Source organism: Mustela lutreola, chromosome 1 (assembly GCF_030435805.1).
Source record: "Mustela lutreola isolate mMusLut2 chromosome 1, mMusLut2.pri, whole genome shotgun sequence".
Lineage (NCBI taxonomy): Eukaryota > Metazoa > Chordata > Mammalia > Carnivora > Mustelidae > Mustela > Mustela lutreola.
In genome coordinates this window covers 152,911,566-152,936,236 of record NC_081290.1, presented here as the reverse complement: position 1 = coordinate 152,936,236, position 24,671 = coordinate 152,911,566, and the positions used below count along the sequence as shown (strand labels likewise).

General features: G+C 40.0%; 1 protein-coding gene across 10 annotated transcripts in view; it reads right to left on the bottom strand.

Annotated features, from left to right (window-relative positions):
• MSRA (methionine sulfoxide reductase A) overlaps positions 1–24,671 on the bottom strand; it is a 432,124-nt gene that overhangs the window by 255,937 nt on the left and 151,516 nt on the right. For 9 of the 10 annotated variants that reach the window (XM_059177079.1, XM_059177058.1, XM_059177111.1 and 6 more), the window contains one exon: positions 5,992–6,060. The exons of the other annotated variant lie outside the window; for it this stretch is intronic. In XM_059177079.1, coding sequence (XP_059033062.1) covers positions 5,992–6,060 — 69 coding nt within the window. The remainder of the gene's footprint in view (positions 1–5,991; positions 6,061–24,671) is intronic. 10 annotated transcript variants of the gene reach the window in all.

Genomic DNA, 24,671 nt, shown 5'->3' with positions numbered 1-24,671 from the left:
GAGGGGGCTTATTTTCTGGTTCTTACATGCATTCCAAATGGTTGAGGTTGGTGGATACGTGATTATCGAACATTATTGGATTTGGATTTACTCTTCTACAATGGGTTCACTTCCATTCTCTAAGCTCAGAAATCCCCACCCACACTCCAGCTTCGAGTTTCTAAATATATGCCCCTATCACCCTCCTCACCCAAGGATACCCTCTCGGACTCCACACCTGTGCTCCTCTGGATCAGACCTGGTGGCTGCATCAATCCAAGCAATGCAATACAATCCAAATGGGATTTTCAGCTAAATCCTTCACCCTCCCCTATATTATCTGACCTCTCCACGCGCAAAAAGAAAATACAAATTGAAACTTTTACGCACACAAAAAAGACATATAAAATGACATATATCTTAAAACATGTCCCTAAATGCCCAATTATTTTCCCTTAAAGGTTCTTCAGAGTATATGGGAAGAGGCCTATTTTTGTTTCCCCAAGTGCCTCATCACTTAAGAAGTTTGCACCAGTTAGCAGCCTGCTGTTCTAACAGTCTTGTGAATTTAGATTGTTTAGTTAATTATAAACACATTTCAAAGTCATTCTTTCTGGCCTTTTTCCTAGAATGAGTGACTGCCACTCCACAGCTCACAGAATGGTCTTCAATGGTTTTCAGTCAAGGTTCAGGGAGAAATATGCCACACCGGGATTTGATTATTTACCAACATAATGTTGGATTCGAGCCAATGAGACACCAATATATTTTCCTTTGAAGTCTGACATATTGCCTGCTGCTTTCAATGCTGTTTTCTTGGCTAGCAGACAAAATAACTGTGGCTGTTTCAAAAAATTCACCTCCAACTGAAGTCAGAGGGAAAAAATGTCTTATGATTGGTTCATCTTATAGACACTGATCTCATTCTCCTTTGGGGTACTGAAGGTGAGACCCCTGGACTGTGGTGCATCTGTGGGCTTGTGCCAGTCCCAAGCCCCGATCTGGAATCAGTCCTTCCATACACCTATTTAAGAAACAGTCTAGTAAATTCTTGGCACCCTGGCTATAAACAGAGATTTGTAACAAGGTCATCAGCACATTTTCATGATGTCTTGGATTGCCTTTCGCTCCCTCTCATTGGAGAAGCCCTAAGAACACCTGACAAAGAAAACATGTTTTGCAAGGGTTTGAGATCACAGAGCCATTGCTGTCAGGCTATTGGGAGCCTAAAAACCCACCCTAAGAATTCACAGAGATTCTGCTTCTCTGCTTCTTCTGCTGCTGTCACTGGTATCAATTCCTGTACACTAAGATTCCTCACTGCAGAATCTTACCTTGTAACAAACAGCCTTGATGTGGATTTCTAAATGATAGGATCAAAGGCTTTCTTGTTAGAAATAATTTTTTCCAAAAGGTTTAATTCTGAAATAAGACAAATGCTCATTAACTAAGAAGAAAGGCTCTAAAATGCTATTTAATCCCATTTCTCAATTGGTTAGGAATGACCACTCTATCATTTAAATACCCCTAGTGACGGACTGCTCATCACCCTATGTCACTGGACACTAGTAGTACAATATGAAACCTGCAAGGGCATAATCAGATCAATTCTCCATCTCTTACTGAAGAGCTATGAGCCAGGTTTTATAAATTTGAATTAACTTTTAATTTCAAGTCATTCAGAAAGAATATAACAATATTTACTGAGGAAAATCTTAGAAGTTAGTAGAACTACTGGTGTTGGTACTGTATGATATATAATGTAAGTATAGTCTCCGACACTGTAATTTTTTTTCATTTGTTTACTTCATTTAATATATCTATGTTCACTGTATTTTATTTATTTATTTGTCAGAAAGAAAGCACAAGCAGGGAGAACAGCTGGCAGAGAGAGAGGAGGCTCCCTGCTAAGCAGGGAGCCAAATATGGGACTCGATCCCAGGACCCTGGGATCATGACCTGAGCTGAGGGCAGATGCTCAAATTACTGAGCCACCCACGTGTTCCTAAGAACTGTATTTCATTTTTTTTAATTATACTAAAAATCTTCCCAAATTAACAAATCTTTGCAACTCCCAACTTCTCTGCATTTTCCTCAATTAATCATTTTTTAAATTTTATTTTGAAATAAATCTTCTTGAATATGGAGTATTTTCAATAAAATGAAAAGTTGTTCTGGGCTTAAAAACAACCACCATGAGAGGCTGAAGCCTGTGCTCTCTGCGTGGATGGAGTGGCTCACTGCCAACGGGATGTCACTTTCATTAAGTTGTTGAGAGCTGGAGAGAACCTTTCTAAGTCAGGCACAGCATGCTGGCAAATGTAATATGGATGTCCTCATGCCTGAGAAAGCATTCCCACCACTTGACCAGATTTCTTTCATCTTTGGGTGCCTCAGTTTCTCTGTCTCTAACAGAGCACAATAATGCCCACTTCACAGGGATGTTGTAGGATTAAAGGGATGATAGCCATAGGGCACTCTCAGCCACCAGGAACAAAGGCATTAAGTAATTGCAAAATGTTCGGTTCTGCTTTTCCAGCTTGTGGAAAAAGGGCTCCCACTGACTTGAAAGAGAGCATCATACACAGACAAGGAGAAGCCCACTGGGTGAGCAGAGCCTATTACCTTCATTATCATTGTCCTAAAGTGCAGAGGACAGAAAGAGCAACAAAGAAGCTTAAGAACCATGGCCACACAAAAACAAGACGACGACTAACAAATGGGCCATGAAAGAAAATCTGAAAAAATGAACAACTTAGCTTTAAAATAATCTGTGAAGATTATACGCCAGAAATGAAGAAACTATCTATCTATTCCTTGGTCACTTGACAGAATGCTGCACTCGTGTGTTTTTCACAGTGGAATGTGCCCTGTCCTCACACTCCACTTCCTTACATTATCCACTCTAAATGCTTAATGGCAGTTCAATGACCACTTTAGAATGGATTAAAATTTAAAAGTTCCTACGTAGACAGGATTCTGTAATGTACATTCAAATGATTAACCAATAGATAATAAAATTGAAACTGGTGATACTATTAGATCATAAGATATTAAGACTTACATGGGTGAAGAATGAGTTGACACAAGTAGAAAGTGCCATTGGTACTTTGGTGAACTCACAGTCCGGCAGATGTAAAACAATCTCCTGTACATTAATTCATGCTACTAAAATCAAATGAGTAAAAATGGCATAGTAGATGTCATTCCAATAGTATTTTCCCAGCAAAGGCTGTATCTCAAGAGTCCTTCAGAGCACTCTGGGAATGCATAGAAACTCACAAATCAGTTTGCTAAATTGACTTGGCTGGATAGCATGCTTTTGTGCATGGATCCAGCTGAAAAGCATTTCTGCAGCTACCAGACTTGCCCCGTGGTCCCTCCAACTCCTCCAACCAGGGCTAAGTGTCAGGGAACATCCTAAAAAGAGCATGGGCTTCAGGGTCAGTTAGACTCGGACTCAAATTCTCCCTCCACCATATCACTGGCTGAGTGGCGCTGGTAAGTGACAGGAGCTCTCTGAGAAGAGAATTACATGTTCCTACCAGCCTTGCAAGGTGTCAAGAGGATTAGATGTCCAACATACGTCAAAGAGCCAAATGCTATATACTTGGTTTAACCTTTTCGGTCAAGCTATAAACAACTCGGAATGAGAGAAGCCCACCCCCAAAACTGCCTGCTGTCTCTCTCCACTGCAGGCCAGGAGGACAAGTAATATAGAATGAGAACAGTTTTTAAAACATTAATAAAAAATGCCTGCACATACTTAACCCAAATAGAGGCCTTAATTTAAGCATGTGTAAGAGCCAAACCCCAGTTCTCATAAAGTAAAAATTCTTAGCTGTCCAAAGATACTCTATTTTTACGATCTGTGTAACTCTGCACTTGTAGAAATTATATACAATTCACCTCTTTTAAAAGCCACACACCTTGGCCATTCACAGTGGATTTCCAGGGGACTGTCTGCTGCCAGATCAGCCTTCAGTTTTAAATATATGAGATGTAGAAGCAAAGGGAAGAGTCTCAGAGCACTCTGTCAGCCCTCTCATTCTATAGGAGGGGAACCATGCTTGCCCAAAGCCAAACAATGAAGGCTATGGGTTAGGATTTTTAGGAAAGCCAATATAAACCAAAGCCATGACAAATAATAATTAGCATCTCATCAAGGAGCTTTATTTACTGATATTTCTCATTCTCTGGCCTGCCTGGTGCTTGGTCTGCCCTTTGGGAAGGAAGCTTTCCTCCAATAGCACAACAAAGGGAAACCTGCTAAGATAAGTCAGTCTCATTTTATATTTCCCAACATGACATGGAACTGAGTTTCTAACATGTCTGGGGGTGAAAAATCTGAAAGACAAAAACAAAAAAAATCATCAAAGTAACCTTTTGAGGACTGATGTGACATCTGCTGTCCCCTGGGAACGGTCCTAAACCCACAACTCCAGTAAAATGGCATCATCTGAACATGAGTCCTTGGAGGAAATGTTAACAAATCAAATATTTAGCACATACTTTTAGAGTGTCCATTACGCTTTTTTGCTACAAAAATCAAATTCTCCATTTACATTTCTGAGCATAGTAATTCCTAACTAGTGATCAGTGTATTTTAAAAGGTGATAGCCCATACAGAGCAAGATTTACAAACACTCAGGCAGAATTAGCTCTGTTTCATAACTCTGCAACTGTTAATCATAATTGATTACTAATTCTGGTTCCATCTCTGTGAATAAGTTAATGCTTTTCCTGAATAGGCTAATTTAGAGATGGGTCATCCTGAGGCTAATTTCCACCTCAAAGACACCTCCATGCTTAAAGCAGATTTACATCAAAAGCCTTTGTAGGAGATCATCATCAAGATCAGGGTAGAAAGGAAGCTAGAGGACAGCATAAAGTCAGGGAACTTCAGGATTTTTAGAATGGAGCCAACCATAAAACCTATCTAAAGGCTCAGGGGAGGGTACCTGGGTGGTTCAATTGGTTAAGCAACTGCCTTCGGCTCAGGTCATGATCCTGGAATACTAGGATCTAGTCGAGCATCAGGCTCCCTGCTCAGGGGGAATCTGCTTTTCCTTCTGACCCTCCCTCTTCTCATGCTCTCTCTCTCTCTCTCTCTCTCTCACACTCTTTCTCTCTCTCAAATAAATAATAAATCTTCAAAAAATGAAAAATAAAGGCCGAGGGGAAGGATCCAGAAGATACAAGAAAATGAAAATCCACAGGACAGAGGCAATAACCCCTGAGAGATTGATAAGGGCACCAGGGCATTGCTCCAGGGAAAGGGGAACAGGAGGGTTTAAAGGAAGAGGAAACCAGGAAGAAAAGGGAAGGAGGAGAAGAAGGGAGAAAGAAAGGGAAAAGGCAGGGAAAGAAAGTGCCAGGTGTAGAGACATTTTGAAGGAAGCTTAAGTGACATTAAATATGGAGGTCAGGAGCTATGAATTAAAAAGGACCTTGCCACCAAAAGGTTTGGAATCTAACAGAGAGGTTCTGCTCAGCCACATAATTTTATATTGTAAATATATACTCAGGGGTTAAATTTTATTCTGTTTAAGACATTTTAACTGATTTTTCTCTAAGGAATATGCTGAATTCATAATGGAAGAGAAAGAGATTATTCAATTAGATTGATTTTGTGGAATAACAACTCAAAACTTCTTGAACCCCAGCCGTTGACAAAATTACGTATCAATGTGGGGGGGGTACCCTTCTAGAGAAGAAAAACTCAAACTGTAAATTATCAGGTTAATTCACAGTGTGGACGTAAGAAATAGCAAATACACAGTTTGATATTTGGTTTGCAAAGTGAGAAAAGAAAGCATATTAAATTCTATAGAATAAGCTTTTCTGATCCCAGAAATACTAAGAACTCGATAGGTTTTTTTTGGCTCCAATGACTTGTAAATATCTAGAAGAGCCCAGATTTTGAAGCCCTGAGGACACTTGCTAAAACTCAGAAATTTGGCACTAGTCTTTGCACACAATTTGGGTTTTCTTTCAGAGTTGATATCTTACCAAATACAGCCATCTGTGTTCCCTCTGGGAAAGGTTCAACTGTTCTATTGCCATTGACATGATGTTTGGCTAGGAAAAAAAAAAAAAGAGGGAGAGAAGGAAAGAAAGAAATACAAGTTAAGTGTAAAGTTCCACACACATACTAACACATGTCATTAAATGTGTCAAAGAGTCTATTTCTCGTTTTTAGTTAAAAACGCCACCAAAGCTTACCCTTTTAAGAGAGTTTCAATTATTCTGTTTTTAATCTCAGTTACTGAAGAGCCTCAAGATGGTCTAGTTCAAGTGCCTGGTTTTACAAATGAGGGTACCAAGGCCCGAGCTTGTGCAGAGCCCTAAGACTGGTGGTGGCAGAGATAGCCCAGCCCCAAAGCTCCTGACCCCTGGGCAGAGAGGCCCCACAGGACCAGGCCAGCCCCTGAGGAAGAAGGGAAACTTGGGGTCCCCGGGTGAACTGGGGAGACTTCCTCTAAAGACTCCTGATAATCAGAACATTGACCCAATCATTGAAGTGAGCCACGAGGACAGCAGGGTAACATTGGGGCCAATTTTTTAAAAGAACAGAATAATAGAATGCATCATTTCACTACAATACAGCCACTGTTACCAGGAGCCACAGACATTTGCCTTCTTACAGATCAAATGGATAAGCCAGTGTTTCTCAACTACTCTTCCTGGTTGAGTATGTTGCTGGTTTCCTCCACCAACACCCTCCCCACCCTGGGCATAGCAAGGACTTAGAAATAGAAGGTGACCAAGTTATGGTTTTCCAGCATTAACTTATTCTCATAACCCCTCAAACTTTAGTCACATAGAACCCAGCTGAGTATGATTCATCTACAAGTATTTGAATAATATCCTCAGCAATCCTTGAGTATGGGCATTTAAGTTGAAAATACGTAAGAATGGCTAAAAAGCCTTGATGCTGGGGCGCCTGGGTGGCTCAGTGGGTTAAGCCGCTGCCTTCGGCTCAGGTCATGATCTCAGCGTCCTGGGATCGAGCCCCGCATCGGGCTCTCTGCTCCGCAGGGAGCCTGCTTCCCTTTCTCTCTCTCTCTGCCTGCCTCTCTGCCTACTTGTGATCTCTGTCTGTCGAATAAATAAATAAAATCTTTAAAAAAAAAAAAAAAAGCCTTGATGCTGCTTCATATAGCACATACATTTTGATTTCCTGTGTCCCATTCAGTTTATGGAGCACTGGCAAAGGGCTCAGCATGACAGTCTGACTGAGGGGGCTGTGGAGAGTAGGACATGGTTCCTGCCCCTGTGGAAATTAAAATTACCTTCACAACATAAAAATGTCAGAAAGCTTTACCAGAAAGCTTACAATTATGTGCCAAGTTCTGGAATTAGGGACTAAAGGTACTGTAAGAGTTCACAGCAGAGGAATAGCAAAGCTGGGTGGGAGTGAGATCCAGCAACCTGGAGGAAGGGCAACCATCGCAGCGTCCTGAAGGAGAGGCAGGGTTTGGAAAGGCAGAGAGTGAACAAGCAACCTGAATGAGAGCCAGGAGTCTGGCTGTGACTGAGGCATCATCTGGGACCAGAAGAGAGTCTAGTCTGGGCATAGCAGAGGTGATACATTGAGCAGCAGTGGCCATGAATGACACAATGGTAGGCATGGACCAAGGCATGAAAAGTCTTGAGAACTCCATCCAAAACCACAGGAATCCCTCTCCAGTACCCTAGAAGTCTTTTAGAACCTGAAGGCTTATGAGGCTCAGTCAAGTTCAGACAACCTCTGCAGGATACCATCAATTCAGGGGCTCTCACAGGTTATTCAGTGATGGTGGCACTAGCCTAGGAACAGAAAACCTGGAGGAAGGGAAGAGACCAGCCCAGGTCCCGGTGGCCATGGGACCTTGTCAAGCACTCATTAATATGGTTAGAACCACTGGTTGCTGAATCCAAAGAAATGTGATGAGGTCTGACATGGAGGTCACAGTTCTGTTCTAAGGTCACCACTTCACAGTCCCTGCCTGTAGTTCTGAAAATGTTTGCCTTTACGCATATCAAGAGTTATAAATCCAGTCAAGCTCTTTGATTCACTAATCCCACTCATAAGAATTCAACCTAAAGAATAATATAAAAGTAAAAAAAAGATGATACAAATAAGAATATTTATTACTTATAATAATAAAACTTGAAAATCAAATGAATATCCAAAAGTACTAACATTGCTTAGAAAATTATAATTCATGATTTATCAAAAGCATGTGATATTAAGTAACATATGTTAAATAGAGCATTTGAAAGATATATAAATATGTGAAAAAATATTTGGGATAATGGTAAGTGAAACAATCCTATTACAACACTGGATGTAGATTATAATGACAACTAATTAAAATATGAATGCTTATAGGAAGAGAAATATTTCTCTGGCAGAGAAACATACAAAAATTAAAACAACTAGGGAGATTATATGAGATTCTTACCTTTATTAATTTCCTTTATCATTGTTAGATTCTTACTTTCTAAATGAAAATCTGTTCAGATTTTTAAGAATCAACAAAATTATGGGTTAAAAATTTTTTCTCACAGGACTTGATTTCCCCAGACAATCCATCAAGGCTTATTTATAGCCCAACCAAAACACTACACATTTACCATGAAAAGTGTAGCCTATTTGACATCTCCTCTCAGACAGCTCAAAAGTACCACCAACACAAAATGACCTTCCATTCCAAACATGGCCCTCTACCAGAATCCCCACCTCTAGGAACAGGACTGTTATCCTAATTTCTAAGGCATCCTTGCCTGTTCTTGAGCTGTCACTATCCACATCAATCCACCACCAAATCTAGCCAGTTTTACCTTCCAGACATCCAGAATCCCTCCACTTCTTCCCCTCACCACCAAAATCATTGTGGTCTCCTTGCCTGGACTCCTATAAATACCTCTAGGTCATCTATGTCCCCTCTCTAATTCGCATTACCTTTCTAAAAGAAAAACAAACTCATTGTATGACACAAACTCCCTAATTTCCTTCCCCACCTTCTATGGCTTCCCATTGTTCTTAGGCTAAAGTTAAAACTCTAATGTGGCCTTCAAGGACCCATGAGGTCTGATCACCTCAATCCTCATTCTCTACTACCATTGATTTCTTGGGACCAATGACCTTCTACAGCACTCACCAGAGCTGCATCTTACACTTAGCCATTACCTGGACAAACAGACTATAAGCACAGGGAGGGCAGGTCTCATAACTCCTTTGGGTCACCACTTTGATAATCCTTGCCCAATGGGGGACAATGCATAGGAGTTCAATAAGTAGTTGTTAAGTTACTGTCAGAAGACATAAACAATACTGATAAGCCTCTCTTCAGCCATTACAAAAGATATGTTATTTGATACTCTAAGGACATCTCTTTGTTTTTATGTACAAATGTCCCTGACATAAAAACAATCCATTGAAAATGGCTACTCAAAAGTAGTTTCCCCAGCCAGGTAGCCCAGAGACCAAGGAACTCCTCTCTGTTTCACTGCGCAAATGTCTTCCCCTCTTTCCATCCAATTCACCTCTCTTCTCAGAAGGTGGCAGAGCCAGTGGAGGAGGAAAGCGAATTAGAGAGTAAAGGAGGAAGTTCATATGCAACTCTCTCCTCAATGCTAAGGTTTCCCTAGACCCTGCTTTGTCTTTTATTCTAGAGACCAAGACCCAAAGATAACAAGTCTATAAACCTGATTTCGCATTTTCTTCTGAACTGCAGCTGAGTCAGCTCCTGGGTAACAAAAACACAGCATTAGCCAAGAAGAGATAGCAAAGTGTCGGCAACTAAGGACAAGGGCCCTAGAGCAAGTCTGCCTAGACTTTGAAACTCTGCTCTCCCACCTCCTAGCTGTAAGGAACATGGCTTAGGCATTTCACTTCGAGTTTCTTCATTTGTACGAGTTTCTTCATTGGTACCAACTTGTGGGCCGCTTTGAGAATTAAATTAGTTAATATATGTAAAGCACTTAAAACAGTTTCTGGGACATAGCAAACAACTCTTAACTGTTAGATTAGAATTATCACCTCTGTGTGACTTTATTTTTCACAAGATTTGAGTCAGGAATGACAAGTGCATGACCCATGATAGACCTCTACTCCACCTCCATACTCATGGCAGACACCACTCATCAACCATGGCAGACTCTCTCCATCCCCAAATGGGACCACAAAATCTTTTCTCAACCTGGCATCTCACAGAGTCTCTTATTATTTAGATATACATGCATATGTGATGAAATTGTTTTGTCATTCCTGGTCTAAGTGAATAAAAGAGAAAAATGGACAAAAAAAGAAGACACTTTCCTTCTTGTTTCTACAGATAAATTCCAATTAAAAAAGAATATATATCCTTTGAAAATTTCCCAATCTCTACGTATGGCTTTAGGGATCAAAGAATAGGGGGAAATCTAAGTACTACTTTCCATTCCATGTTGCAAGAATGGTGAGTTCTTAAAAACCAAGCGATGGCAGTTCTACTCCTAGAAACCAAGGCTTAGCTTCCAAGGGCACTTTCCTACTGAAATTCTGCTGAGGCAAGTATTTGAGAGCCAAAGAACCCGAGATCCTTTAAACACATTAGGTAGGTCATTAAGATTTGGGGGGAAGGGATGGGCGGGCTCATTTGGGAACTTAATGAGCATCTATAATTTCTTTTCAAAATTGGTGGCACATGTCACCCCAGAAACAATCAAACTGATTAAACAGAAAAGTCGTTCATTGATTGGGTACTAACTATTGATTACCAACAGAGCATGAAATGGAGATGGGAGAGGTCACTGACAGGGACATCTGTTGCTCACCACAGCAGGGTGGATGTCTCCAATCTGTCCAGACAGGTGGCTGTCCCTTCCCCCACTCCACAGGGGGCACATTCCAAAGCTACATGCTCCAGGAGGATAAACTCTGCTGATGGCCATGACGTGTCCTCAGTCAAGGGTATATGAGGACAAGGAATAGATTTTCATTTATCTTGAAAGCCCAGTGCTTGTGGAGCAGCAAGGTTAATTAGAGCAAGATTGGGTCAAAGTCAACTATCAGAGAGATGTTGAAGGGGATTTGGGGGACATGTTTAAAAGCTTTAGAAGATTATACAGACACTTCTTTTTTCTTTTGTTTTGTGAATATCTAATGCACTTGAAGCTTATGAAAATAAGGCAATGAAACTATTCAATAATATACCTGCAATAATACAAATTCAGACATAGACCAACAAGTAATCTGCTCCATGTCCTGTGTTCAGAAAGAGAGAACTAAAACATATATCTTTGGGGTTGGGGGGAATGAGATAGGGAAATAAGGGACTGAAGGATGGGCCCCCAGACTTTCACTATTCTCTTGCAGGGCCAATCTCCTCCAGTCTGGGTGACTGTGGCAACACTACCGAACTTGAGGCTCCAGGAACTGAGTCGTGCCTAACCTGGGATCCTTGCTCAGCTACTAAGACCCAGAACCATCATCCCGGGACTGGAACAGCCTTGTGTCAGATTAAAGCCTCAGAGCTACAGGTCAGTTAACAGTGCAAGCTCCTCCTAGCCACGCTTTTAACCCAGCAAAAACCCAACACATACTTCTCAAGTGTTACTATCAATCATTCATGCTGCTACAAAACTTATTGGTGGTGATTAGCTTCAGTTTGGGGCTGGAGTAAAAGTACCTTTATTCCATTCATATGGTAATAAAATCTGTCAAAAATCTGTCAAGCCCCAAACAAAATATTGTCTCACATTCCCTCTCATTGTCTGTTTCTTTGTGGCTCTTTCTCCAGATCGCAAATTTCTGGGGTCTTGAGGTATGAGCTAGACTGGAACTAAGCAGGGTTCATATTTGGCCCCTATGCCCTGGCTTCACATCAGCCTCTCCTGTCTCCAGCAGAGGGGCCCTGGATCACAATGACCACAATGGGCCCTGGTTCTGCCAAGGTGCCCTCCATAGCATTTTCAGGATGACTTGATCACTGTGAGTATGGATTTGTAAAGAAAGAGGAGGCAGATTCCTGAGGATACACCTGTCGTCCAGTCCCTGATATATGAGACAGGTGCACTAGGGAAAGAGAAGTAATAATGTTTCTGGTCACCTATGCCCAGAGCACTGTGGCTCTCTATTGTTCCTATACACCGTGGTCCTTTACATAATTCGCTGCAATTTTTTTTTCTCTGGTATCTTAAAGTGAAAGTCAACCTAGAATGGGTTTTGCCCCCAACAGTGTACTCTGTATGTGAGGAGGGGAATACTGGGAAGTTACATGGCAGTGGGCAGGTTGCTGGGACCCTGCTCGGCCCGAGGCCCAACCTCTGCTCTCCACCTATCCTGCATCCAAAGAAGCCCGAGTTCTTACTGACTGGTCAGTGTGTGCTAGAGGCAGATGGGATTTGTGGCCAGGAGAGGCTAGCAAGGAGTCCCCAGTAATGGCAATGGTGGAAATGAGACAAATGTCCCCAACTGCTGTGGGAAAAGAGGAGAGCTTTCCTCTCAAAGTTCAAGGAGGAGAACGAAGGCCAGCTCTGTCTTCCTCATGTGGTAACCAACAACTGCATATTAGTGGGAGCTGCCCTAAAAACAAAAGACAAGCTCCACACACACACACACACAACAGAAGAAATCAGTTGGAAAAATTTAAGATTGTAGCTCTAAGAAAAATTTCATGTATCTTTCAAAATTTTATCCTCATGCCCTGACCACTGTCCCTTCTGTTAAATCCCATCCACCCACACCATTCCCCCTTTTCCCTTTGCTCCATGTGCAGTAAACCTCAGCTGCATCTCTTGGCCAATAAAGGAGCCAACAAAGCCCCAGCTCAGGCAGCCCCTGCACCTCCCAACATCCCTTGGGCAGAAGCCCCTACTTCACAATGTCAGAGCAGAATGGGGCAGAACAAGAGAACAAGGTACCGTCCAACCTGTTCCTGAACCCTGGCCTACACCATAACACATCTGGATGAAGCATAACCTAAATACTCGGCAGGGGGTAGGGGGGTCTTTGGCTCATACCCACTGGCAATTACATCTTGATTGTCTGGTGCGGGCCAGATACTAAGTGTTGTGGGAACAAAGATAAATCACAGATCCTACACTAAGAATCTCCATTTAACCAACAAACTTGTTGAGAGAACCCAAGAGAAGATTTCCAGTTGAGAGAGTGAGGCAGTGAGGATAGCAATATGTTTTAAGAAGAGTAAGGCATTATGCAAGCAAGGGATATTTTTATTTCTCATGATGTGCCTGCTGTGTTTTCTGAGGTCTGCTCAGCGTACCCAGAACAGACACACCACATGCACATACCCTCAGACACAAGCTCTGTTCTGGTCCTCAGAAAAACTGGCCTATAATGATCTTACTAGGTTCTTATGTTGGCAGAGGCCATAGGATCGCCCTGGAGAGGGAAGGAAAGTGAACACAGTGGCACCCACGACTAGAGGGTAAGAGGCAAGCCAGGGGCCCCAGAAACCAGCATCATGCACCCCAAGCAGGCTTCCACAACTCTATACAAGACAGCTATCCCACTGCCAGAGAGAAAGAACAAGGCATCACATGTAAAAAGAATGAATAAACACATGCAAAGATGCTCAATTACATGAGATACCATATCTAATTCATGAAAGTGGCAAAACTTACACATCAGTGGTAGGTACTCATGAAGGAGTAGGGAGATGGGCCTTCTCATACACTACTCATGGAAGTGAGAAATTCCATACAATAGAACAGAATACAATCTATGTGGAAAGCAGTCTGGCAATATACATCAGGAGCATCAAAGGCTTTTAGGTCCTTGACCTGGTAATTCTAAGTATACGTATCTAAGCCAAAGGTTTCCAAAGATGCTTACAATAGAATAGTTTATAATAGTGAGAAACTATAAGCAACCTAAATGACCCAACAAAAGGAAGATAATAAAGTAAATTATGGCACAGTCCCAAGGTGAAATATTACCTAGTAGTTTTAAAAGTATGATCATAAATAGGTTTTTTTTTTTTTTAATGGCATCAGGAAATAGGAATAAGATAGAGTTAAGAGGGAGGAAAAAAGCAAGATTTGAAAAAAAAAAAAAAAAGGATCCTACTCAATTAAAAACAAAAGCACAGAAAAATGACCACAAGGAAACAGGGTACAAAGGTAAATGTTGCTGCCTCTATATGCTGAATTATGGCTGATTTTTCTTCCATCTTTATGCTTTTATTTACTTCCAAATTTCTCTTGAGGAAATATTTCTTTGATAATCAGTAAACTATGAAACATAGAAAAAAACTAAAAGGCAAACTTGATACAGAAGAAATCTAGATCCAACCAGGTCTATTTTCAAATTATAAAAATCTAAATGTCTTCCTTGAGTAGGACAAGCAAGAACAGAAAGCCTAAAAACTCTCTTAAATGAAAATAACCAATGAGCAGATTATTTCCTGATTACTAAAAGGCCTCATCAAAGGGCCCTTTCCTTTTCAGTTTGAAGTACCCTGAACTTTCTGGCTTGCTCAGTGAGACAATGCCCCCTAAGTGATGAGCACTGGAACTCTCCTGGGCCTTCTAGACTAACTCAAATCAGCTGTATCACAGACCTGGGAGATCCTCTCCGATGAGGGCCATCTGACGAGGGCCATCTTGAACATTGTCCCTCACCTGGGTAGGGCTCGTCAGCTAATGAATTCATAGGTAGGCATGTGAGGGAACAGGGAATGACGGTTGAAAGAGGGACTTGGGTCAACACACAGGGATCCATATTCTGCCCCAATAACATCACCATGCAGGAAACAACTGCTAAACACTCATGAGGTGCCAGGCATTGGGTTTATTGACAGCGACATAAAAATAGTAAGACAACGTCTGCCTTCTCTTCCTCCTTCACAGACCACCAACTAGCCCACGTCTTAGGGTCACTGATCAAGTTTACCTACACAAAGTTTCCATGGTAGCAGCAGTGCCTATAGCTCTTTTTTTTTTTTTTTTTTTAGAGATTTTATTTATTTATGTGAGAGAGAGCATGAGCGAGGAGAAGGTCAGAGAGCAAAGCAGACTCCCCATGGAGCTGGGAGCCTGATGCGGGACTCGATCCCGGGACTCCGGGATCATGACCTGAGCCGAAGGCAGTCATCCAACCAACTGAGCCACCCAGGCGTCTCGTGCCTATAGCTCTTAATGCATCCTGTTACCCCACTATTATCAGACTAGCATGAGTTCCCACGCTAAATGATCCCAATAAAGCATGCCATTGTTGTTCATGCCATTTTGACTCTGTAATGCTATTATTAGTTACATTTAAGAACCGTGTCTAAATTAGGCATTGATGGAAAATTTCCACCACACTTCTATTAAAAATCTCCCTGCCCCCTCTTAATACACCCAATTCCTAGAGGTTACCAAAATTAGATAATGTTGAGAAGAGAATTTCCATTTAAAATAAGGTTAGCTTGGGGCGCCTGGGTGGCTCAGTGGGTTGAGCCGCTGCCTTCGGCTCAGGTCATGATCTCAGGGTCCTGGGATCGAGTCCCGCATCGGGCTCTCTGCTCGGCGGGGAGCCTGCTTCCTCCTCTCTCTGCCTGCCTCTCTGCTTACTTGTAATTTCTCTCTGTCAAATAAATAAATAAAATCTTTAAAAAAAAAAAAAATAAGGTTAGCTTAAGGATTAAAATCTATATGTCATCCTGATGAATGTGACATCTCTGTGAATATGAGTGTTAAAAGCCATTGTATCAAACAATGTGAATGTAAGCCACAATGATTTTCTTTTCTTCTAAAGTGCATGCTTCCTATTGATCCTAAAACACATTTTGGATTTGTAAGGTGGGTGTTAAAAACATAACTATAAAAGGGCACACAGAAATCATACTTTTTAGTATTATTTTAAAAACTGAGCCCTTCAGGGACTTGGAGTGGACCCTGGCTTCCCTAGCTGGCGTCGCTCAGAAACAAAGCAAAATTATCTACCATTTTTCCAGTATTTGTCAAGGTCAGTTCTGCCACATGAAAATGATCAATGTTGTGCAGAGTATCTAAGTCCTATGAATGTAATTAAGGCATGAGACCACAGAGGCATTTTCTGAACCCATGCTAGACTGCGAGTATCACTTTGGAACCTAACTGGATGCCACTAATTCCACCAGTGGTTCTGTACACCACATGACAATACAGCAGCCACAGCATGCATCAGGCCTTCTTTCTTCCTCCTTGAGAAAATGTCAGCAGTCTTCAGCAGGAAGCACCTTGCTCCTCCATGGCACATAGTCTGCCAGGAGGAAGCATGAGGCACCATCCGCTGTCAGTCAGCCAATGGGCAGGAACAGTCCAGTCCCTCCCCCTTTCCTCTGCCCCCATCCCCTCTGACAGTGATAAATGATCCAGCCTTCCACTCAGCTGAGCTTGACAGGCCAGACCTCCCCTTGCAATCTGTTCCAGACCAACACCAAACTTTCTCATCAGCACTGTAAAGGGACCTGTTATAGGGTAAGGTCAGATCTATTTGCTCGCTTGCTGCTGTCCTTTCACCAAAAGGAATTATAACTTTATATCTAAATGGAAGCTCCTAGTCAAAAATGAAATATGTTGTTATAAACCTTACAGGAAACTTGTCTCAACTCTCTTCTCACATTAAAAATGAAGGAGATATAACTAACTATGGGACTTTAAGAAGAAGGAGGAAGAGTTAGAGATGGAAACATAAATGTCAATTTAGCTTCTATTAAAATCAATAAGCCTTCCACTTATTAAATTATTATCTGCTGTTGGGGGTAAGGAGAAGGAGACAAAAGAGTCTACGGGGAATAAAATATTGTTAAAGAGACAAAACATTAACAGTGAACATTAACAAGACTCATTAGAGATTAGCTTCTATAATACATTATGCTCGTGTACAGTGTTGTTTCAGGACTGTTTATAGAAAGATTGGCACCAACCTTTTGCATAAAATAATCTATGCAGTGGAATAATATGCACCATTATAAAGAACGAGACAACTCTATAGGTATAGACATGGATCTACAACATGCATCATTAATTAGGGGAAAGAAATCAACAAGCAGGATAATGTGTATGAAGTGCTGCGATTTTTTTTTCATCATTCTGTCTTTACTTTTTGAACTTCAGTCCATGTGATGTAATACATTTTCAAAAATAGATCTAAAGAAGTATTTTAAATGTGTCCAGTCTTTGCTACTCAGTGATTACCCCTGCAACCCAAGGGTCTCTTCCCAGGGCAGAGGGCTACACTGAGATACAAGGTAGCCAGTGGCGGGCAAGCAGCCGCTGAGTATGGATCAGCCTGATGCTTACATATTTTTTAGGCCTGGGACAAATGCCAAAGACCATCTCACCTGAATCCCAGCAGAACTGTTTGCAACAAGCTTTAAAATTCTCAGTAGTTTACAGCATCCTAAAAGGTCTCAAGATAGAGATAACATTCCATTTCCTCCCTAAAACTGATCAGCATTCTCCAATGCAATGTCAGTTGTACTCTTTTTAAGGGGGAAAGGACTTCAAGAGGATACATCATTTCAAATTTTGGATGAAATGTAAACACTATTTACCTTAAAAAAAAAAAAAGTGTTTCCAGATTTACCTATATTTTTTAAAGGCAAGAGAAGGAGAGAAAAGGAAGAAGAAACTGAGGGAAGGAGGGAAGAAGGGAGAGAAGGAGAAAGACCAATAGGACATTTTGACTTTCTGGAATTTGACACATGTTTTAATCATTTCTCTGTCCCTCCTGCCTCTCATCCTGTTTCTCCTTGCCTTATAATTTCCCCCACAATAGAAGATAAGAGTATTTTTAAATCTATTTTAGATTTACTGAATAGTGATTACACTCACCATTCCTAATTTTAAAAGTGGTTTAAACATTTTGTATTTCCCACAAAAACGATAAATGAAGTTTTTACTATGAAGGCTTCAACTGATTTTCAATAAGTCAGTGAAGTTTTTTTAAAATCCAGCTCTTATTAGAGAAACAGCACATGTAACTCATCTATTCCAAAAATTTCACTTAAGGATCTGTCATTCTTAGAGAGCAGGCTTGGTCACATGGTGACCCAGTACATATTAATATTAAGACACACAGCAGATACAATCTTCAACTGCAGTTCTACAAATGACACCAAAAGGCATTTTATGACTTTTGTAATAGTTGCCTCCCATGAAAGAGTGGTGCAAAACTGAACATTTTATTTCGGGGGAGTTAAGTGGAGATAGGGATGGTTCTTACAACAGGCCTTTGCTCATCTGACTTAAGAAAGGGATAGAGATTTAGAGGTAGCAGTGCAAAGTCTATTTAGTTACCTTCCTTGAATATATGCTCAAGCAGACCGTTGGGTTGTCAAGTGATGGGGTGATTTCTAGATGAATTCACTAATGACTGACAATGCTGAATAAAATGACAGCCATATCTGAAAACATCAAGTACATGGGAGGACAAGGCAAGCAGCCTTCCACTGGACCCACTCAAGAGGCCTGAATGGCATCTCTCTCAAGTGCAAGGCCATCAGCTTCTGTATAAATATGGGCTAAAGGGAGTGTAAGAAAAGCCAAAAACATTTCCCATGTACTAAATCTGATCAAGCGGTTTCAGAAATACCTGATTAAGACTGCCTTCTCTCCCATAGTCATAGGAGATGACTATGGCCTGACATAACTCAACTATAAAGGGACTTCAGTGCATGAGGTCAGAGGAAATCTGAATGTGAGTAAAATTACATCTGGATAGGTCTTCCCAGGCTCTTATTGCCAAGACTGAGTCATAGTAATCTCTATTTTCTGTCACTTTATCTGCCCAAAAGGCTCATAGTTTAAAATGTGAACTATTGTAGGAAAGGGAGCTGAGAGGACCTAGTGAAATATAGTAAGTCTCCAACTTAAAAATGAGTCAAATTTCAAAAGTGTGTTTATAAGATGGACATCGGGGATAAAGAATCCATTTTCTCATGAACATGTTGCTATAAATGGTTGTGAGCTAGCCTACAAGGGCCTACTCAACCTATAATAAGGCTCAAATAGAACTCTTTCTTAGGAGTGTAACCACCATGGGATACTGCCTCAGTGTGAAAATATACCCTACCTTCTACCCTACAAACATCAAGAACACATCCATTCATACTGGCCAAGTTGGTTACAGGCTACAAATAGAGAAAAGAAAATATTCACCTATTTTCCCAAGCTGCCCAAGTACTAACTCAACCACAGAAAGAAATCTCCACTTTGGGGAGATGGAAAGGACATTTTCTCCCAAGGAGAAGAGGACAAAAATTCCTTGAAGGTTAAAGAATAACCTTCAAATGCAAGGTACATTTCAGATGCAGTGGTCTCATTTCAGATAAGAATGCAAAGCTGGGTAGTTTTCACTCAAGGTCTCCTGCAGGTTGGAATCAATGTATTGGCTGGGGCTGCAGTCTCATCTGAAAAGTCAGCTGGGGCGGGACTGTTCTTAAGTTCATTTGTATGCAGGCCTCAGTGAGCTTGAGAGCAGATTCCCCCACCCCTCACCCCTGCCCTGGTTTGACCTTCAGAAGACTCAGCACAGCTGACATCTTGATTGTAACCTCATGAGATCCTGATCCAGAGGCACCCACCTAAGCCACACCCATACTGCTGACCCAAAGAAACTGTGAGATAATAAATAGCTGTCCTTTTAAGCTGCTAAGTTTGGGGATAATCAATTATGTAGCAGTAGATAACTAATACGATAAATGTGTTCTAACTTCCAGTAGCTACTTTACAAATCAACTCCCGGAAATGTGATCCATTTCTAAGTTGGAGACTATTTCTATGTAATTTATGTTCTCCTCAACTTTATTCCCCATTGTACTGGGATTGCTAAAACAGGCATTCCTGAACTACTAAAGCCTAGGAATAGTGTATAAAATATCAGAATAAGACTTTTAGCAATTCTGAAATAATTCTGGCAATTTTTATTTATTTGCATTATCCAGAGGATTGTTAGTTACTTTTCCTGCCATTTCGTTTGAGAAGTTACATCTCTGCCTCATAGGGCTTACCAAAAAAATGAAGAAAAATGTTTTCCCAAAATTCCCAGGAAAGCTAAATTTAAATTCATGCCAAAGGCCCTAACTGCAATGGAGAAAATGTTCTGTATTTTGATGGGGTTTATTTGGTTGGTTGAGTTTAGGTGCTTTTTTCTTTGACTAAGTGGAAGTAAGAAGATGGCTGGATTGTTTCCATTCACAGTGGTACCTACAAGAAATACAGGTTTTCCCCTTCCTATGGGAATAAAAATCAAATCTAAAGTCAAAGTTGTTGCCGATATAAACTAGTTTTTTTTACTAGCCTGGATACTCCATCCATAGAGCTTAAGATCATAGTACCTCTATTCTAAGCAGAAAAATAATAAGATCCTATTATAGCCTATGCTTACTGCATCTCAAGAAATTCTAAACAACTCTGCCAAAAACCATAAAACACTGGAAGAGTCAAGCTGGAACTGATCATTCAAGTGATATAGGAAACCATATTCCTTGCTCATTATTTGCTAAATATCAGTTCTTGCAGAAATGTCATTCTTCATACTCTGTTCTTCCCTTACCTCACTTTAGTAAAATCCCAGGTTAAAACACATAGGGAGGAGTGTAAGTGAGGGGAGAAGAAAAAATACTGGTTAAATATATAGCACTGTCTCCTAGAAAATCCACAGGTCACAAAAGTTTCAACTCAAATAGTTCCTGTGCAGAAGTCGGGATCCAAGCAGGAGATAGAAACCATATAGTAGGTTAAACAGGGGGAAGTCTAACATAAAGAATATTCACTATGATTAAAAAGCAACTACACAATCTAAGGAAACTCTCTATGGTACTCTAGGACTGAGGTTACCCAAAGAAGGATAGACGTGGATAGATTCAAACTTCACTGGAGAAGGCGCAGTTAAACCACTGGAGAGCAGAGAATTTCACTGGTTTGGCCAGACCAGAGCTGATCTAGAGATGCTAAGCAAGCAATAGGCCACTTTTCAGAATGCAGACAATCAGAACCCAGTGGTGTGAGTATTCAGCGAAGGTTTGGACATCCAAAGAGGACTTTTGAGTGTCTGCAGGGACTCTGAGAGCACATGGACAGTGCAGGAGCTCTGGTTTCCTTGTCAAGAGAAATTCAGGAAAGTTACAACCAAGCCAAGATTGTAAAGTCATACAAGGACTAAAGTTCTGGGCCAGTGGCTGGAATAAGCTCTACCAGAGGTCCTCATACTCACACAGTCAAACCTGGCCCACACCAAAAATGGCAGGAGAGATTCTTCATCTCACAAAGTCTCTGCAGTGACTTCTCTTTTGAGAAAGCTTAAGACAATGCTCACATTAAAAGAAAAATACTAAGAAATTCCTGTGTTTATCACAGATCATATTCAGAATGATATATTCAGAGCTGAGAGGCAATAAATTAATAACATACTTTTGCAAGACACAAATTACAAAAATTTACAAGGAAATAGAAAAATCTGAATACAAAATCTGAAGTAGAACACTGGGCCCATTCCTTGGGAAATTCTAGATACATTTAAGGAAGAGATAATACCAAACCTCCATAATGTCCTTCAAAAAATAAAGTAGCAGGGAATTTCTCCCAGCTCATTTTATGAGCCCAGCATTACCATGATAACAAATCCAAACAAAGAAGAAAAAAACTATAGACAAATTTTCCATATGAACACAAAAATCCTTTAATAAATATTAAAGACAGGAATATATTCTAAAGGCATAATAATAATAGTCAAGTAAGGCTAGTTGATGGAATTCAAAATTGTTTCAACATTCAAAAAATGCAATAAGTATAATTTATTATACTAACTGACTAAAAAAGAAAATATATGATCAGCCCAACAACTGCTAAAAAATATCTGACAGAATTTAGCACCAATTCGTGATTTTTTAAAAAATTCTCAGTAAACTACAAAGAGAATTTGATAATGAATATCTACCAAAATCCTACAGCTAGCACATAAAAAGGAAAGATAAGGAAAAATGATCTTTATAAGTAAATGACATTATTGTAAAAATTAAAAAATCCTATCAAGAAGTTATTTGTGTCAATAAATTAATCAAGATCACAGACTTACTGAGTCAATATATAAAAGTAAGCTATATTGCTATATAGTTGCAACAAAAAAAGGGAAATTGAAAAAATATTTAAGTAGCATTAATTGTAATAACGTGAAATACTTAGGGAGATTTTTTTAAAAATATGTATAAAACTATACCTGAAAACATTACTAGGAAAATTTTAAAATAGCCAAATAAATAGAGAGATATACCATGTTCATGGATTGGAAGACCTGACTTAAGATGTTAATTCTCCCCAACTAAACCTAGAGTTTGAAATAATACAGATGAAATCCCCAAGAAGTTGATCCTAAAATTTAAATAGAAAATCAAAAGACTTAAAATAGCCAAAACAAGATCTGTACATGGAAAATTTTAAGACATTGATGAAAGAAATCTAAAAGACACAAATAAAATGATATTCTGTGCTTATGGAGTAGAAAAATTAACATATTCAATGTCCATACATCCCAAAGAAATCTACAGATTCAATGCAATCCCCATCAAAAGTCTAAAGGCATTTTTCACAGAAGTTAAATAAATAATCCTAAAATTTGTATGGAACCACAAAAGACCCCCAAATAGCCAAAGTTATCTTGAGAAAGAAGAACAAAGCTAGAGGTACCAGACTTCCTGATTTCAAACTACATTACAAAGCTATATCAATCAAAACAGTATGGTTTTGGGATAAAAACAAGTGCACGAAAAACAGAAAAGAATAGGGAGCCTACAAATCAACCCACACAGATATCTGGGTGACTCAGTCAATTAAGCATCCGACTCTTAATTTTGGCTCACGTCATGAACTCAGAGCTGTGAGATCAAGCCCCACGTAAGGCTCCGAGCCCAGCTTAAGATTCTTTCTCTCCCTCTCCCTCTACCCCTCTCTCCCATATCCACTCTCACTCACTCTTAAAAAGGAAGGAAGGAAGGAAGGAACCCACACACAGATGGTCAAATAATTAACAATAAAGGAGTCTTTAATGGATAAAGAATAGTTTCTTCAATAAACACTGCTGGAAAAATTGGAGCCACACGTAGGAGAATATAACTAGGCTCCCACCTACTACACCATACACAAAAATTAACTAAAAATGGATTAAAGAATGTAAGACCTCAGAGCATAAAACTCCTTGAAGAATACATAGGTAGTAAGCAACCTGACATTAGTCATGGAGTTGAATTTTTGCATCTGACTCCAAAAGCAAAGGCAATAGAAACAAAAATAGACAAGTAGGATTATATCAAACTAAAAAACTTCCATATAGCAAAGGAAACCATCAACAAAATGAGAAGGCAAAAGGGGGAAATACTTGCAAGCCAGATATATCTGATAAAAGTTTAATATCCAAAATATATAAAGAACACATGCAACTCAATAGCAAAAAATGGGCAGAGGATCTGAACAGACATTTTCCCGAAGAAAACATATGTATTGCCAATAGGTCATGAAAAAGTGCTTAACATCACTAATCACCAGGAAAATGCAAATCAAAACCACAATGAACAAGAAAAAACAAGTACTGGAGAGGATGTGTAGAAAAATGAACCTTCATGCATTATTGGTTGGAATGCAAACTGCTGCAGTCACTCTTGAAAACAGTATGGTAACCACTCAAAAAATTAAAAAGAGAACTACCTTATGACTCAGAATCACACTGCAGGATATACATCCAAAGAATATGAAAACACTAATTCGAAAGGACATAACTAACCCCATGTTTATAGCAGCATTATTTACAATAGCCAAATTATGGAAGCAGCCCAAGTGTCCATCATTAATGTATGGATAAAGAAGATGTGGGAGGGGGTGTGTGCATGTGTGTAGGAATATTATTCAGCCATAAAAAAAAATCTTGCTATTTGTAATGTGGATGGAGCTTGACAATATAATGCTAAGCAAAATAAATCACTCAGAGAAAGGCAAATATCATATGGTTTCACTCATATGTGAAATTTGAGAAACAAAGCGGGAAACAAAGGGGGATAAAGAAACAAACCAACAAACAGACTCTTGAGCACAAACTGACAGTGACCAGAAGGACAGTGGGTAGGAGGATGGGGGAAATAAGGGGTTAAAGAGTACACTTACCATCATGAGCACTGAGTAATATATAGAATTGTTGAATCACTGTACACCTGAAACTAATATAATACTTATGTTAACTATACTGTAATTAAAATGTAAAACTTTTTAAAAAGGGGGGCACCTTGGTGGCTCAGTCAGTTAAGTATCTGCCTTTGGCTCAGGTCATGATCCCAGGGTCCCGGGACTGAGCCCTGCATCTGGCTATTTGCTCTGCAGAAAGCCTGCTTCTCCCTCTCCCTCTGCTTGCCACTCCCCCTGCTCGTGCTCACTCACTCATTCTGTCAAATAAATAAATATAATCTTTAAAAATTAAAAAAAAATCTTTAAAATAAACCACAATGAGATACCACCTTGCATCCATTAGAATGACTGTCATCAAAAAAACAATACTCAAGGATGTGGAGAGAAAAAAAACCCTGAGTATTGTTGATGGGAATATAAATTGGTGTAGCCACTATGGAAAACAGTATGGAGGTTCTTCAAAAAATTAAAAATAGAATTACCACATAATCCAACAATTCCACTTCCTGGGGACATATCCAACAGAAGTGAAAGCACTATCTCAAAGAGGAATCTGCACC